The following is an 18,756-nucleotide window of genomic DNA, read 5'->3' as shown; positions in this document are numbered from 1 at the left end:
TTGTACATTCTTACACGCATTTAAACGTAATGCAATTAAAGGAACGCAACGTAATGTATTTAATCTGATTGATTACATTTATATAATGAGAGAGTAAAATGATACACTCATAAATTGGAATTAGGTCTTTCTGTTGATTTCAGGGCTATTGGAATGTGACTGTTTCTCCGGCTGTGTTCTGTCAGGACTCGTTATATTGTAATGGTTTGGCTGCATTTTCACGGTGCTCAAATCCTTGTCGTTGCTCTCCGAACTCTGTCCTCTGTACCTATATATCACAGATTCTCTATATCACAGACAGAAATGATTGGATTTACAAATAAAAACCAAGACCGCAATTCTGAGTTGTAGCATAGCTTGTTTATTATTTTTATACTTTTTTTTTTTGTTGCATAGGGGAACATCCTCATTTCCAGTAATGCAGTTATGAGTTTTATGCTAACAGCGACGGCTGAATATAATGTTATAATCAAATATTGTCAAAGCTGTAAAGGCCCCAGTTCGGACCGAAGATTCGCGAAGCAACGGAACAATTTTAGAACGTTGCGGTGAGGAGTCGCGAGCGGCGCGAACTACCCCATCTCAGAACGTCCGCTGCCGGCGCTCGCCGTTGCGCGCGATCCAACTCGTCTAATAGCAGGTTGGCGAGTTTTAGAAGGCTGCGAAGAGTCGCCAGCTGCAGCTCGTCACGTCGCGAATTTTCGGTCGGAACTGAGCTCGAAAGTCTTCCCTCACACCAGTTGAAAAAAACACGTGGCAAATTTAGTTTTGCTTCCCAAAAAAACCCTCTTTGACCGTATGACAAAGAGGGGTAAACAAACAAACAAACAAAAAAAAAAAAGCATTTGCATTTTTACATTTCAGCTGTTTCAGTGAGAAATGATCACTGACATTTTGATGAAGAAGCGCTTTTAATTCTGTAAGCAAAAGAAAAAACAAACATACTGTGATTAGTGATCCACATACTATATATGAACCAGCGTGATTCCTGGTTGGTTCAATAGGCCAGGCCAGAACTAAAGGCCCACATGCTCTTTCCTGGTGTGAAGTGTGTATGTGTGCAGCAAGCAAGCGATTAATGGTAAACTACTATGGTAATATTGTAAAGTATAATGTGAAAAGCAAAACCCCTTAAAATGTAACACTGCATTAGAGTGTTCTCTGAGAAGCACCTCGACCTCACACGACCTCCGATAAAACCAACTTCTACTCGCCGAGAAATTTAAACAGCATGCTTTAAAAGAAGGCTTTAAACAACCAAACGGAATACCCAACAAAAACAAAAAAACAAACAAAAAAAGTTGAAACAATCACGCAAGTTGTCATGATAGGTTGAGGTTTTCATCGAGTGGTTCACAGCCCAGCTTAACAGTAAAAAAAAAAAAAAAAAAACACCCTCTTGAATAAACACTGAATCTGTGGAATGAAAATGCGCATCTCTGCTTCCCAGGCATGTTACTGGAGAATTTCTTCAGAGGGAAACATTAAAATGTTGTCGTGGAGATTCAACCGGACAGATTCTGGTTCTGATTCTACACCCTCAGCTGGAGACTGTTGCGCCTCTAACCTCCGAATGGGAGTCCCATCATGACAGCTTGCCTGGTGAACGGCGCGCAGAACACAGCGGGATGGGCGGGGCCAAGACAACTACAGCCACGCCCACCCCGGCACAAATGAAAAAGACATTGAACTCTGACGAAAGTGAGAAGAGACACTGTAGCTCATTGTACAGAGAGCACAAAGGTTGCTGGACAATAAAAAGGTTTTGCAGTAAAATGACAGGCACTGCTTGTTGAAATCATTTTTGGTATTGACTATTTGTATCTATTTCACTGTCTTTTTTTATTATTTTGTTTACCTGCTGGCTTATTCAAAAGAAGAAAGATGATTTTTAAAACAAAAAAAAAAAAAAAAAGGTACCCAGTTGCCCCGTGAGGCAGTACACACACGGAATCCTAACAGCTCAAAGGTTCTAATGGAATCTGATAGGCCTTGTCGCGGCTGTGACCTCACAGAAGCTTAAACAGGAAAAGCCCGAGGTCACTACAGATCAAAGGAAAATGCACAGTTTGAGCAAATTTATACATTTTCCTGAAGCTATTCGTGCACAAAGTTTTCTGCATTTAGCATTATGTGTTTAATTCAGGTATTTTTTTAAAAACAGATCTGTGGGGGAAAAAATCTCACTTCCAGTTCCCAAGTGCATTACTGTCTTTTTTAAACAGTAAAAAAAAAAATCATGAGTTTTTTTTTTAAATCAAAATTTGATTATCTCCTGTCCTGGTACTGTTCAGTAAACTCTGCCTGCTGGGGATTATTAGATTTGAGCTAATGCACACAAAAAGGCTTTCACTGTAGTGGCTGTTTCACAGCAGAAATGTTAATATCTTAAAATAAGCAGTATTAAGTTGTAAATAGGCTGAGATATACATTTGGCCCTGGCATGTAGTCAGTCCATATAGCCCTTGTTTTGGGTCAGGGAAAGGGTAACTCCACCGGTACCAGTGGGTCCCAGCATAAACATGTACCGTCTGATTAGCAGATTCAAGACTGGTTAAATTCATGTGATCTTACGTGTAATACAGGAAGTGCAAGACCAGAGGATGAAACCGAAGCTGGTCACCCACAGACCCAGTCGAGTTGCCCTGCCCTGTGCATAAGGTAACACCAGAGTACTGAAAAGAAAAGAAAAAAAAAAAAAAACGTCCCGCCATTTTGTTTCTCTCGCACGGCCGTACAGATCAGGAAATCACAACTGGAAACCAAAAATGAAATTGTATTACAGGAACGTAAATAATGATAACAATAATTATAATTTTCAAAATTCTCTTGGCTAAATTAGTTCTCCGATTGCCTGAGTTTGTAATAAAAAAGAAAAGAAGGGGGCTCTTTGTTAATTTCTCAGCTTACTGTATAACTTTATAAGACTTGTAAGAGTTACAAAGGGCCATGGATCAAGACTCAGGGAGTCCAGGCACCAGCCATTTTACTTCCTTCCATCTTCTGCTGTCATATAGCTTAACACAGGTTTCTGGAGCCATGATTTCAATAAGCCTATATTTACTGTAGCTCTCTCCTCAGAAAATAAAAAAGAGTAAAAATACAAAAGCGTAGCTGGCGTTGAAGACACACCCCCACACCCCCACCCCCACCCCCCACCTCCCCACACTCTCATTAGCAGAAACAGGCCACTATGTTGTCATCCAGAGCAGAACAAGGCCACCCTTGAGTAAAACTACAGTAACATTCACAGCTTGGCTGACACAAGAAAGGCACTCGAAGCCAAGCGAGGGCGCTTCGGACCTGGACTCATCCAGCGGAGCGCGTCTGATTGGTACACACACTTCCTTTTTAGCGACTGAATCTTCACAAACAGGCTTTTTAAAAAAACAACATTTAACTGCACTGTGTCCACATTTCATGTGAACCAGTTTAATAAAAATAAAAAAAAGAAAGAAAAAAAAAGCAGACACTTCCAATGATTGTCAAGGACTGTTCCAAGAGCTTAGCTTTGCCAGAACACAGCTCACAACTAAATCAAGTCCAAAGAATATGTACCATCTAAGCTGAAGTTCAAGTCATTCGCTCTGCAAAGTCAGTGAAACACAAGACAAAATACAATAACAGGCTAAATAAAGTTATTCCCGTTGGCTAGCTATGTAAGTGAAACGAGGCCAAAGATAATACAAAAAAGCGGTTGGATTTAAAGCAGCTGTTTTTTTTTCTTGCTCACTCTTTCATAATTCTCTCTCTCTTTCTCTTTCCCACTGCCTCAACTCCTCATCTCTCAGGTAGAGGATCGAAGGTATTTCCAGACAAACAAAAAAAAAAAAAAAACTTTTGAAGGAGGTTTTCCTACAACGAAACATCAATAACCAGCATATCTAGTGCAATCTGCCGAAAACAAAAGACGAAGAAAATAATAATAATAACTGCGCGAGTGATCTCGAAGGGTTGTATGACAATGCCGAAAATGAAAGAAGCACAGACCCGGGAAACAGACTGTGGGGGAAAAAAAGGCAAATGGAGTTTGCATATTCCCTCGAGGATAGACCTGAAGACGACGACAAAAATCTCTCCGTTTAAAATGACGATAAGCGAAGCTGAAATTACTGGAGTCAATGTTTCAAGTCGAAAACCGGCAAGACAGGTACCCTTCTTCAAGCATCGGTAATGTGCTCACGCTATCCACATAAGATCTCCCCCCCCCCCACCCCCGAAGGAATTCTAATATACTGTGGCTTGGCCACACGCTTATGACAACTAAAACAACACACAAACACAAACATGTATTTTCTCATACAAAAAAAAATAAAAGAAGAAAAGAACGGTAGTTATATGTACATTTTCGTGTGGCGCTCTAATCGATATACTGCAACAGAAGCGTTTATACACAGGCTAACGTGTCCGAATTTAAACAATCCTATAATAATCATAACAACAATTACTACAAAAGAAAAAATATTAGTAAAAGGGCATTGAAATAAAAAATAAATGTTTTTTTTTTTTTTACATGCATCGATTTTGAAATGCATGTTAATGTCATTCAAAGCAAGTTCAATCATCACCTGTGGCCACTTTAAAAAAAAAAAAATTTTAAAAATTAAAATAAGAGTGTGCCGTGGAGAACGACCCTGTGTTTCTAGTCCCACTCAGCTGGGTCGGGAACCAAATACTACTCAAAAGACAACGGTGTGCTACAGGACCAGACCAAGGTGCCAGACAATGAAAACCCTGCCCCCCACCCACGCACCCCCCCCCCCCTTCCCCCTGCAACCCCCCAGGTGTTGGTCCCCGGCTGAAGCTGTGTGTCGGGATCATAAAAATGTGTGAGTGGAACAGTGCAAATCTTCAACAGGACATGTACAGAGACGGCTGGGTCTCCCCCCCGTTCTTCAGGGGAAACGGCCGGACGGGGTACAGCGAGGGGGGGGGGGGGGGGAGCGCGAGACAACTATTTTGGAACTGCCGGTTTCAAGCGGCGATCGTTTAAGGTCTTAAGTCGCGCGCGTGTGTACGCGCGCTTACGTTCGCCCAAAGGAGTCCAAGTGAACCTCCCCGCATGTAGTAGCCGAAGAAATCGTCCAGCTACATCGCCCAATAGCGGTGCCCCTCTCTCGCTGAGGTGTGTAGTGTATTAATAGCTGAATGAAATTAAACGAGTGTCGGAGATGTGTAACAGGGCTGCTAATCACAGCAGGCCTCGTGGCCCACAATGCACTGCGGCACACAGCTCTGGAGAGTGCTTCAAAAATAAATTTAAAAAATGAAATACTAAGAGCCCTTTTTTTTTTTTTTTTTTGACTAAGACCTTTAACACAAGGCAAAACCTTTTAGCACAACCAGTGATCGGTGCGAAAACAAATACCATGACCAATCGTTGGTCACGTTGTTGGTTTTGTGTGTGGCTATAAGGGTTTTGCACGTGCTGAAAGTCTTAGAAAACCAGGCCCCAGGCCCCTAATACTCGGGATAGTGAACAAAAGAGCACGGGTTGTGTTCATTGCCCGACGGGTAAGACTCCGGTCTCATTACATGTCCTGTTTAAATACGAGGAGCCGCTTCCTGATTGGCGGCAGCGTTTGGGCTTGGCGCGCGGGAACGATGGATTTGATGGAATGCCTAAAACTATCGCACTTGCTTCAGCCGGGAACCGCGACGGTGGGGTGCAAAAAAAAAAACCGTCCCCCACCAGGATCTTACGACGGGGATGTAAACAATACCTCTCACTTGGCCATTTTTTATTTAAAATTCTTCTCTTTTTTTAAAAATAATTCTTGAGTTCAATCTCAATAGCTACCAGCACTGCAATGTCCATTGCAGAATCAACACAGTACACTGCATAACAGTCTTTTCAGAACGCGGCCTCTTCGGACCCTCAACAATCGCCCCAAATAAAACTGACTCTCTCAACCCGGCAAATCTGCGCAGTAACAACTGATAAATTATCGCCAAAAAAAAAAAAACTACTGAAGCATCTTTGCATCGCTTAGAGAAAAAAAGATCGAAAAAAAAATCGACAGGTCAAATTAAACATGAACGTGCAATTCTCCCCCCCCCCCCCCATGAAAACTACTCTCTTTCCACTGTGTGTGTTCATTCATTTTTCATCTTTTGCATCAGTTGAAACACCATTAGCCTACACTGGGGGGCCAAGTATAGGAATATGCAAAACTATACGAGGATGCACCTCAGGCCTAAATATGGTGATTCCTAAATGTCAACTAATTTAATTTTTTAATTAATTAATAAATGCTTTTTTTTTTCTAAAATTCTAAAAATGGTACATAATGCCAAACATTCTACTGGAGCCAGTGTAAAGTACATGTTTTTGTACTCCTCCTCCCCCCCCCCCCAATCATTTTAAAAATCATTTTTACAAAAAGGGTAAGTCAGGTACTTAACAAAACTGTACATCTTACAAATGACAGAATTTGCCTCCGGTGTCCGCCCCCCCCTCCTGGCCCCTCCCCTGTTAAAGAGGCACAACTGGAACGAGTGGGGGGGGGGGGGGCACAGAAACCTTGTTCATATGCCTTTCTGCCGCCCCCCGCCCCTCCCCCCCCCCGACTGCCAGTAAAACTCATCAATTTTAATCTCAGGTCATTCCACACTCCTCTCCCACCTGTCTGTCCAGCATTTTTACTATTAATTCATTCATCAATTTTATTAACTGTGCTCTCCAGGACTGTTTTGGGTCAAACTCCTGTCTCCATAATGGTCTCTCTCTCTCTCTCTCTCTCGCTCACTCTCTCTCTCCTAAGTACAATCTGAGAGAGAAAGCAAAGTGCCAAGGAAGCCAAAATGTAGGCTGACTCTGCGGAGATCAGTAGACACACACAAGCGCGGGGATCTGTGACCCACGGAGGAAGACGGGGATGAATTCTTCCCAGGGAATTAGCCTTACACCTTCGTAGTGTGTTGTAGTATTCACTCTTGAGTCCAAAAAATAAAATAAAATAAAAATATTCCCACTTTATTTACCCTGTTTTGATGCACACCTTCCTGATTTCCAAACATACGATCGAACTCCACACAGCAGACGGGACTGCACAGGAAACATTCACATTACAATTTAAGTGTCTTCAGCGGTGGCTGTGAAGATCATTGCTATGAAAGTAATTAATCCAGACCCTCTCTTTCATGAAACAAAAGGGTGAGATTCAATGGTTGTCGAATGGAAAACCGACCAGAAAGAGAGGTCTGTCTTTACCGTCCGTCTCCACAAGTTTTCAGCCACTCTGTGGCAAACTCCTCAAGCCATTTCCCTCGAATAGGGGCTTTAGTCTGTGGGAGGGTAAGAGGGACTGTTTAGGCTCTGTTCTGTGTTAAGGCATTTCACATGGCTCTTTCCTACGCACTGTTTATCACCCTGCCTCTCACTCGCCCTCCAATCTGCATAGCCAGAACAACAAACTAGACTAAAGTCAGTCAAGTTCGTCTATTGCAAATTCTTTTCTACTAGTACACGCTCATCACTGCTGATGGTCAATACTTTGGCTGACACCAACGAAACCACTTCTCCACACAATACTCATTACTCTGCAGTTTCTAAATCAGAACGATATCGAAAACAGGGAAACACTGAACTTCTCAACTTCGTCTCCAGCCAAACGCTGAGTGGACAAACTTTGTATTGCATATTTTAATACATTGCAACAATAACGTTAGATGGAAGACAGACAACGGGCCAGAATGTTAATTATGAAAAGAAAAAAAAACATTTTTTAAAGATGAAATGATCAAATTAATTGGACTCATAGCATCAATGAGATGGGTAACAAGAAGGAAAACAACAAATAGGGCATCCGGCCCGTTCATTGCCACTACACTATTTCAGGCATTACCAGCGTCCTTTGATCAAGTCTTTCTGTTTCTTTTTGAAAGTTCTGCTTTTATACAAATGGCAACCTATAATTTATTTATCTTTGATAACTGGATAATGGCAAGCAATCACACATGCAGCATTATTATTATTAATTATTTTGTGTCTTTATGGACAGTAAATCGATGGCTTTAAAAAAAAACAGTTTTATTAATTATTATTTTTTGTTTTTTTAAACAAATGCAAGGCACATAATGTGGTTTTAAGTATTAAAAACATCGTGCAAAGTAGTAGCTAAAACGACACAGCCAGAAAACCAGAGTCAACGAGAGGCCCCGTCGCGCAAGCGAGCCCCTGTTTGGAAGGTCGGGGGGGGGGTCGGGGGTTGGGGAGGGGGAAGGGATCAAGGCGGGGTTGGGGGTTAAGGGGGGGGGGGTCCAAACGAACGCGTCTCAGCCATGCACCCACAACAGCGCTACGCTGGTTAGTACGGCTAAAAATCACTTGATTTTCTTGTTTGAAAGCACCATGCATTATTATATATTATATATATATTTATTTTTTTCAGTACAATTTTATATCAGCACCTTTAAAAAGTCGTCATATTCTGTCTTTAAAAAAGGGGTAGAAGGCTGAACGGCAGCAGTCAACACCAATTCAAAGTTTGCAATCTGCCAAGCTGCAATCTGAAGGTTATCGCTAGGTAGCTAAATGCTAAATGCACAGTATTACTTTGAAAAGCTGCTTATGAAAGCCATACACGCACGCACGTACACACACGCAGGCACGCACGCACGCACGCACGCACGCGTGTATGAATGTTTGATGTGTGTCAGTTCGATTATGCGCGCGCTGTTAGCGCAAACACAGGGCGTTTCGCGTGTTGTTTCCTTCGACGGTCCCCGCCGGTAGCGGTAGCCTTTGAAAAGGTGTAGCGCGCTCAGAGCACTGTAGAACCTGTCCACCTCTCTCAGTCTCACACGATTTCCCTGTCTCACCTGTAGCCTAGCAGGAGCTAACTGAGGCTCACCTCTCTTTCACGCACACTCAAACACACAAAGACAGAAAAAAAATAACTTTACAGAGAAAAATGGGGGGGAAAAAATCATTATTTTAGGCACTTTTTATGGCTTCACGGTTTGGGTTTGGTTTGGAAATCATTAGCCCTGATGTTATTCTTAATTGTTTTCATACTGGTATTCTCGAGCTATAACAGTAAGACGCGCGTACACAAGGCGACAACTGCACAAGGATACCTCCGCGATGTGAAATCGTTGTTTATCCTTGTGTGAAAATTCACATTTAGGGTGCACACTATGGATGCGATTTTGCCTGCTCTTTTTTAAGGTCCGCGTGGGCTTCTCTCCAGAAAAATTACGGGTTAGTTAGTGTTATTCAACAGCTACATGTATGCTTTCAAATAGCAATGTAGAAAGCTTGCTAACTGCAAATATATGTATATATATGTTTATGTGGAAAAAAAAAAATTATTTTTAACCTTTTTCTGGGATAATTTTAATACTTCTGGTTTCTTTGCCATTTTAAAATGGTTTGTGGCTGTTAATTTTAACGGTACAAGTATCTTTTGTCTTCATAAAAATGTTCAATTGTTCTATACCGCTGTTGGCCTGTTGGGGGCGCCAATGTGCAAGCGGCTAAGCACAGCAGCCAGTACACCTGGGGTTGCCTCAGAAGCTGATACCCAGATAATCCACTCACTCACATTCCCATTTCCCATCAGTGTGCGACACGTGATTTGAAAAATGTCATCATAAATTACTTTCTTTTTTGTTAAAGTATTACATAAAGAGAGCATCGTTTTTTTTTTTTTTTTTAAAAAAGGGGGAAATATCGAGTCTCCATTATGTGGGAACAAACAGTTAAATATAAGCAAACTGGGCTGGACAGTCCAGTCAATCCAAATCTGTTCATTTTTCCTGTACTTCTACACACACAAGACATCTTCTGGATACACATACAGAATATTTAAGTGCACTAGGGCGGGATAAAAAAAAGTTGCAATACACTGTAATAACTTCAGAAAGCCAACGCTCACACACCATGTACCCTGCTACCAAATGAACACAAAAACACTACGCCCTAAAAAAACCCCTAAAAACCTACTTCTGACTTGCGGCATATCGTATCGATTGCGCCAAACAAATAAAAAAAATGAAAAGGATAAAATAGAATAAAATCAGCTGCTAAAGAAGAGAATTAAAATCAGAGTAGTGCAACGCCTTTCATTTCCAATGCAATCTTAAACTAAGTACACAAAGCGAAGAATGTTCATCCTCCACGCTCAATACTGCAGCACTAGTGACATAACTACTGTAGTAGTCACTGCTTCACCGTGCAAAATAAACCCTGTGAATTACCCCAATAAAAACTGTAATAGGGAGACAAGTCTGTGACTATGGGGAGGCTGGGGAGGGGGGGGTGGCTCCAGATGTTGGGGTCTTACACAAACTAGGAGAAGAGAGCAGCTTTTGATCAGGAGAGAAACACGTTCTCCCCGGATTTACCAAATAGTTTTCTTTAAAAAAAAAAAAAAAAAAAAAAAACTGCTTCAAAAGGTCATAAATCTGGCCTCAGAAATTAAAAATACAGATGAAACAGGGCCAGGTCTCCCTGCCAGAAGGGGGAAGGGGAAGTGGGGGGGGGGGGGCACAGGCTGTTCCTCAACACTTGGAAGAAAAAAAGAGTTTAAAAAGTGCCTCGTTCCAAGTTTCGTGCCTCTGCTTAGTGCTGCACATTCAGGCGATTCCCAGATGGGACGGGAGAGGGGTTGGGCGTCGACCCGCCACTTCCTGGAGTGGCGATGAAATTCAAAAAGGGGCGGAGCTACAACGATCCGTCAATCACTCTGTTTTGAACCAATCAAAATGTTTAGCTCTCCAACCGCTCACGGTTCAGGTCACAAATGCGTACGGGCAGCTCAGACTACACCACCTGCCCGCTCTCCTGCACGGCGAACCTTCCGGAAGCACAGGTGTGTGCACATGGGCTGAATATCCGCCTCAAGGCCTGTCTGCTCCTCACCTGTTCCGTTTTCTACCTGTTGCCGCTCCGTTCTTCAGCCTAGCGTCAGACAGCGGGGCCCTTAACTGCAGCGCACACCGCCATTCGCCAACACGCCCACGCAGCGAACCGGCTAACCTAGCGGCTAACCAGCGCACGGCTAACTCCCCCCGCCCTCTTCCCCTGCTATGAGGGTCAGCTTCCCGTCATTGGTCATCACTGAGTACTGGTCTCTGAAGACGAAAACAGAACCACCCCCTCCACAACAACAAGCCAGTTACTGTAATACATCTGGCTGCTTACAAGGAGACCTTTTTTTCCCCAAACACACCCCCCCCTTAAACAAAAAAGAAAAGTTAAAAGAAATAAAAATGAACAGGCATAAATGATTGTCTAAGGAACTCAATAAAACACAGACCTTTTTTTAGTTATAGTCACAATGTTGGATAAAGAGGGTCTTGACCAGTTGTCAACTTTCCATCCCATCTAATCCCCCCTTCCCCCTCCCTCCCCCCTCCCCTCCCCTCCCCCTCCCTAGCTTCAATACAGGAACCATCAGCGTCGTCCCAAAACTTCTGGAAAAATATAATCGCTTGGAAACACTTCTTTCACTTTTCACTCTCTTGTCGATTAAGAAAATAAAGGATACTTGTTTTGCATATATGAGGAAGGAGCACCTGTAGCAGAGGAAGGATGATTAGGCAGGGGCATTGCAGAGGAGGTGGGGGGGCGGGGGTAGAAATTCTGCCCCACTGTCCATCCCAGTCACCCCCAAGAATCCTCTTCTCTCTCTCCTCTCTTCTCTCCATCTTCTCTTTCACTCTTTCCACTCGAAAAGGCCAGCTGCAGTATCTTTTACATCTCTGCATATATATATATATATATATATACATATGCATACGTACATACACACATATGTATATATACATATGCACACATACATACACACACACACACACACACATGTATGTATATATATACACATATATGTGTTTTCCCTCTTGCATCTCCTTTGCAATTTTTTTTTCTTAATTCCACAAAAAAAATTTAGAATCTCAAATCTTTATGTCCATGCCCCTCAGGCTCATCCTCATCTTGTTCAGTTCCCCAGATACCAGGACTAAAAGAGAGAGAGAGAGAGAGAAAAAAAAACAACAGGAAAAAACATTATTTAGCAAAAGTCAGACCAGAAGCAAAACAGGAAATAACAAACGGCACGCAGAGAGAATGAAGAACGCGGTGACACTGCCCGGCTTCCTACACAACGCGCTTCGCCACCGCGTTCATTTTCACAACACTTCCTGTCGAACACCACAGAACGTGGCCTCCTTTGTTTTGTTTTTTTTAAACCTTCAGCCCTTTAAAGCCAGGCGCAAGATCACAAACGGGTGATTAGAATGCCCTCGGCTGAACGTTCCAACGCTGATGATGTCACAATGAAAACCAGTGGAGACTGAAAGCGGTGGAGTTCTAGAACACTGGCTTAGAATAGCGAAGAAAGAAAAAAAAAACATTAAAAAAAACCTACTCTTCAGAGAGTTAAAATCGCACAGGTTTAAGAACTAGTTGAGGAACAGCACCGCTGCCCCTGTTCTGTGATATGGAGATGGGTTGCAGTCTGTAGGAAGATTAATGGCTCTGCAGTGTCATATCCTGCCCAGGGCAGTACATGTAAGCAACTGCAAGTGCACAGACTCCCCTACTGCTTACTGATTAGGCCACATTCAACCTCAGCTGTGAATCCCAGTTCACTGCACCGTCTCAGTAAAGAATATACCTGTATGTGCGTGTGTGTGTGGTGTATGTGGTGTATGTGCGCATCTGCGTGTGTGTGTGTGTGCGTGTATGTGTGCATGTGTAAGTGTGTAAGTGTGCATATGTGCGCGTGAGTGCATAACTCTGTTAGTCTGAAAATATCCATTCCTCTGACCCACAGCTGAGTTTCTTAGAGCCCTGAAATGAGTGTCTTCTGCCCTACTGGGCCGAAGCACCACCAGACCAGAGAAAACCAGGAAACAAAGAGCTGCTAATAAAAATAATATGAAGGAAAAGTGATTCTGCAGCTAGAGAGAGAGGGGGGGAGAGGGGGAGAGAGAGAGAGAGAGAGAGAGAGAGAGAGAGAGGTGGAGAGAGAGAGAGAGAGAGAGAGAGATCCCAGCAGGATTCGCATTCGCAAAATGCGAGTTTGGCTTCCAGCTGCAGAGACGGTCGCTGAAGTCCGTTTAAAATGTGACGCCGCTAAAATTGAAAACAGACCAAAAAATAAAAAATAGAAAATAAAAAAAACGAGGGGGGGGGGGGGGGGACGGGCCAAACGACTCGCTCCGCTCCGCTCCTCCTTTGCATCAGGCCGGGCTTCGGGGTCGTTTTTCGCGGCCCTTACTGCAGCCGTCTCTAAACGCACCGCACGGTATCGAGCCAGCACGACAACAAAAAAAGAGAGGGAGAGGCCGGAAAAAAGCATGTGCTTCAGTACGTTCCAGCTCCACAAATCTCTCCTGCTTTTCCAGAGAGGAGAACACTATTATTATATCATTATTATTATTATTATTATCTGTTGCATTTACACAGCGCTTTTCTTTCTGGCTGGTGAATAAAAGCGTTTCACGGTGATGAGGGGGAAACTCTGCTCAACCACCACCAATGTACAGCACCCACCTGGGGGATGCACGGCAGCCATTTTGTGCCAGAACGGTCACCACACATCAGCTGAGGTGGAGCGTGAGAGAATGATTTTTAGCCAATTAAAACAGAGGGATGATTAGGTGTTAGGTTGAGAGAGCCAAGTTGGGAATTTAAGCAGAACACCGGGGAACCCTCTATATGTGAGGGTAGTGGGCTTGTGAAGCCAGGTCCTTTCGGATTCTCCTTCGCCACACGCAACACGGAGATGTACGCCACACAGCGCTCCCATTTCTCCGGCTCCCGCTCAGCTCCAGGATCCCTGATCAGGGCTGATCACCCTCAGCAAACGGCTCAAAGCCACCCAGAGACACCGGCTCTCCGCTGACATCGCTGGACATCGCTGGAGCGCAGCGCGCACACACAGGCCCCCGCAGCTCTGGTTTACGTCCACGTCGCCCGCTTTATGACTCCGCGCCATCTCCTGAGCGAAGCCAGCGCCACGCATAAATACATAATCCGTCCCCCGCGAGAGCCAGCGCTCCTCTGGTTTACATTAGAGGGGCTGAACGTTTGTTTGACTGGGAGCTGGGGGCTTTTCAGGCCAGGTTTTCATTCAGGCATTTCTCTGGCCACCTCCTAGGTCCTTCACCTCACCAGCAAAAGTACAAGGTTTCCCCCCAAGACTTCTTCCCCCTGCCCCTGCACTGGCGTTTAAACGGATTATGTTTGCGTTACGTTCACAATGGGCAAGTAAGAACCGCTAGCACCGCTACTTTTGCTAGCAAAACAGTGCGGCCACTATTCAGTGAGCAACAGTGAGGCATTTGTGAAACCTGTTTTTAAAAATGTCCTGTAAATTACCATTGAGGGAACTGAAACCAGCCCTATATAACTGATGGGAATCATACAGCAGTCAGCATCTCTGTTTGAGTGCCCGTCTCAGTCACTCCATTCGCTCATCTATACCGATAAGGAAGAAAGGGTGGAAGAGGTGCTATGTGGGCCCAGAGATAAATTCTCATTGGCTGTAATACACACTATGGCCTCAGGAGGGCAGCATTCTTCACCGCCGCTCATAGCGGTGAGTGTGGAGCGCAAGCTCAGCACTTGTGCACACGTGCGCACCCGTGCGCGTGCACGCTCATGCGCTCACGCTCACGCACGGCGTGACCTGCAGTGTGCACACACACAAAGGGCCCTTGTTCTGTATGGTACGCCGAATTACAAGATCAGTACGCTTATAATAACTGCATTAGAGAGAGAGAGACAGAGAGAGAGAGAGAAACAGGAACGGGATGGGGGGGGGGCTGGCAGGGTATTGCTTCAGATGAGAAAAATCCAACTATTCCCTCACTCACTTATTTCATGATCTTGAAACACAAATTCTCTCATCATCTCCGGAGTCCAAACCCTTTGTGTTCCCCGCATTCAGATGTCTGGTGGGGGTGGGGGGGTGTGGGGGGGGGGGGGCGCCACCGCCGAGTTCTGTCTGCACACCCCTCCTCCCACCCTGCTGCATCTCTCTCTCTCTCTCTCTCTCTCTCTCGTTCGCTCTCTTATCATCTTCCTTCCTCCCTGCGCATAATTACACCGATGCAATCGTGCCTATTAATGCCTAATTAACGCAGAATGCTGATCAGTGACTTTCATTTCCGTGATTTGTACACCATCGCCTCTTGCTCTTTTTGCAAGACCTGCAGTTCACTCTGAGGCACTTTAACAGAGGAGAGTAGGGGCTGGATTGGGCATTTTGTCCATTTTTAACCGAGCCTACGTATACGGCTTACTGATGTGCAGGTTTAGGCTAAATGAGTGCTCTATGTCTGCTCAGAGAAGACAAATAAAAAGCTAGCTTTGAGGGCTGCTACTGCACTGCGCACCAGAAAATGGAGGGAAAGACTAAATATTGCTCCTTCCCTCCGCCTGTGTCCAACTCCCTCCCTCACTCCCTCTCTCCTCCTTCTGCCTAACTGCTGCTCCCTTTCTCCCTGCTCCTGTCCTTGCAGACTGCTCCTCCCTCCATCTCGCGCTGCTCCTGCCACCTCCTTCAGGCGCCAGGTCAACTCTTTGCCTCAAAACACACTTTATTCACAAGAGCTGAGGGTATACATTTAATTTTGCTGCTGATCGGTTAATTAATTATTTTTTCTTTTTCTGCTATGCTCCCCCCCCCCCCCCCACGCATACAAATAGGAGCAATAGAGGGTAACAGCTGACTAGGGCATAACTGCCCTCTGAAATAATTTGGTTCTTGTGAGCATATTTGCCTCGATGTCGGGAAGGATCCAAGGTGATGAGAGCAAGGGGACGTAAGTGTGCGGGCGCTCTGAGTCAGTGGTGCGGTAGTCTAACCTCACACGCTGCACTTTTAACAGCGCTACCAAAGTGAACTGCGAGCAGGAGGCAGTGACAAAGAGCTTAAAGGTGCAGCTTCACGCAAAAAATATTATCCACCTGTATTGTAGCACTCTTATAATATCTAATAAGTAAATTAACAATCTAGAGCAGTGCACACGTACACAAACACACTGACGTGCACAAATGCGAGTATGTTTTCAAAACAGGCCTGAAAAATCTATCCCCGCTGTGCACGTCCAACAACCTGTCAGAACCGTACCAGTTGCAGGACAGACTTTGATTAGTTTGGTCTGTTATTACTTTCTTTCTTCTTACTCTCTCTCTCAGTCCCTGAAGTTCAAGTTCACCCTGCAATTACATCATGTCTCGTTTCCCCTAGCAACCAGACTGCCGTGGACGTGAGCATCCCATTGCGAGGGCCCTCCTTGCCCCCCCCCTCCCTTCCCCCCACCCCTCCCCTCCCCTCCCCTCCCCTCCACAGCATGAGCAGGGCTGAGGCCCACAGTGGGAGGAACTCTGGGAAGGCTTCACAGAGCAGGAGTCCTCCAGCACAGCGTTACAGCTCTACTGCACGGTCCCGGGCCACACTCTGCCGGTGGCGGGTTCGAATGGAGCGCTCCGGACGAACCCGCTCGTTTAAATCAGCCAGCCCACCGCTGTGCTTCTCCGTGTCTCCTCGTACCCGTGTTAACGCGTACCCCAGGGATCACCAAGGGCCGAGAACTGCCGGTTTTCCACACTACCTGGGAGTCAAGACCGTCGGGCTAATCAGTAAGACTAACTGTTCGGTTGACTGCCTGGGAGGAAAGCAAACCTGGGCCGGATTTGGATTCGAGGATCAGATTTGATGATTCGTTGCGTCACATGATCACCATCTCTCAGTGATCATGTGACGCCCCAGCGTGTCACTGCTGGACTGCTTGAGCCTCATCTGTGCGTCACCTACATGAGGAGGAGCAGCCAAGGAACTAAGTAACTACCCATCCATATCAATAAAACGCACACACACGCGCGCATGCACACACACATGCGTGCACACACATACACACGCACGCACGCGCACACACATACACGCACGCGCGCGCACACATACACGCACGCGCGCGCACACACATACACGCATGCGCGCGCACACACATACACGCACGCGCGCGCACACACATACGCATGCACACACACACATACGCATGAAAACACGAACATCTGCACTCGCACAACACACACACACACGTGTGCAGGCACGCACAGAACAAACATAAGCACACACACAAACCCGCACGCACACATGCACACAGGCACACACAAACACATCACATGAATCAGTGTGCCTGCAATGTGCACTGGTGTGCTGTGTATGGTAAATGTGCGTGAGAGAGACAAAGAAAGAGAGACAGAGAGCGAGTGAGAGAAAGACAAAGGAAGAGAGAGCAAGTGAGAGAGAGAAAGGAAATGAGAGAGAGACAAAGAAAGAGAGAGAGAGAGTGAGAAAGAGAGGGAGGGAGAGAGAGAGAGAAAGTGAGAGAGAGAACAAGAGAGGGAAACAGAGAGACAGCGAGAGCAAGTGAGAGAGAGAGAGCGAGAGAGAGTAAAGTGAGAGAGAGAGAAAGAGAGAGTAAAGTGAGAGAGAGAGAAAGAGAGAGAGAGAGCACACTCATTCACAGATTCACAGACTCTGGGCTGTTTCCCTTACTCAGCAGTATCCTAACTCTGGTGCACTTGCAGTTTTTTATGCAGTGCGCAGGACTGCAATGCAGCAGGGCCACCGCAGCAGGCACACCGCAGCAGGGTGGGGTAGGACAATGGGCAAGGAACTGGTCTTGTAACCTAAAGGTTGCAGGTTTGATTCCCAGGTAGCATGGTATCACACTGATCATGGGCTACACACTCATAATAGATTACACACTGATCATGGATTACCACTGATTATAGGTAACACACTGATAATGGATTACACACTGATCATGGGTTACACACTCATCATGGATTACAGACTGATCATAAGTAACACACTGATAATGGATTACCACAGATCATGGGTAACACACTGATCATGGGCTACACACTGACAATGGATTACACACTGATCATGGGCTACGCACTGATCATGGATTACCACTGATCATGGATTACCACTGATCATGGATTACCACTGATCATGGATATATGCATTTGAAACACATAAAAAGTCTGCAAATGTTGGCAAAACTCCAACCGGGCCCAGAATTTTAAACACAAATGCATTTCAAAACAACACGTACAGCTGCGCGAAAGAAGTACTGGAGTCTTAAAGGGTTATTTAAATATTTAAAGCCAAACGATCCGATGCAAGTCCGGAGGAGAGCGCCCGCTCTTTACGGGCCGGGCCGTCGCCGGGAGCGGAGATTACCCAGCTGCCACCGGGAGTGAGCACCACACAACAAGCCAAGGCCACGAAACGATACGCAATAATACAAAATGAAAGCTGGGAGGACGAGAGGAACGAACTCGCCATGCCAGAAACATAAACGCGCCCACGTGTTTGCAGTTTTCACCGCCCGGAAAACCTCATTTTTAGTATGAGGTATCGCATTAAAGCTGTAGCGACAGGAAGGCGTGCGCTCAGGACGACGGCCAAGGCCAAGGCGTTAGCCAGGTGTGGTGCCCGTGCTAGACACACGAGGGCACGTGCCCGGATGCCACGCTGTAGCGCCCGGGTGGCTGGGCAGGAGCAGCGGCAGATCCCAATTGGCTGGAGAAGCAGCTTACCCCCACAATCTACGATTAAGCCCCCCCGATGTGATAAGAATGTTCTCACCTGAACATTCTAATGCTGATGTAACAATCACCCAAGGGGAGGTGGTGGGGGGGGGGGTTGGGGGTGTGACTGAAAGCGCCGGAGTTCTAGAACGCTGACCTTGAGCGGAATTTCCAAAAAAAAAAAACCTTTA

At 45.4% G+C, this 18,756-nt stretch overlaps 1 protein-coding gene across 1 annotated transcript in view; it reads right to left on the bottom strand.

The window, feature by feature from the left end:
• Window positions 1-338: 338 nt before the first annotated feature.
• nfic (nuclear factor I/C) overlaps window positions 339-18,756 on the bottom strand; it is a 133,250-nt gene continuing 114,832 nt past the window's right edge. The window contains exon 12 of the mRNA XM_064330091.1: window positions 339-11,966. Within this exon, the coding sequence (XP_064186161.1) occupies window positions 11,946-11,966 (21 nt within the window). The 3' untranslated portion in view covers window positions 339-11,945. The remainder of the gene's footprint in view (window positions 11,967-18,756) is intronic.

This window comes from Anguilla rostrata, chromosome 4 (genome assembly GCF_018555375.3).
Source record: "Anguilla rostrata isolate EN2019 chromosome 4, ASM1855537v3, whole genome shotgun sequence".
In the NCBI taxonomy this organism is placed as follows: domain Eukaryota; kingdom Metazoa; phylum Chordata; class Actinopteri; order Anguilliformes; family Anguillidae; genus Anguilla; species Anguilla rostrata.
This window is presented reverse-complemented; position numbering and strand designations above follow the sequence as displayed.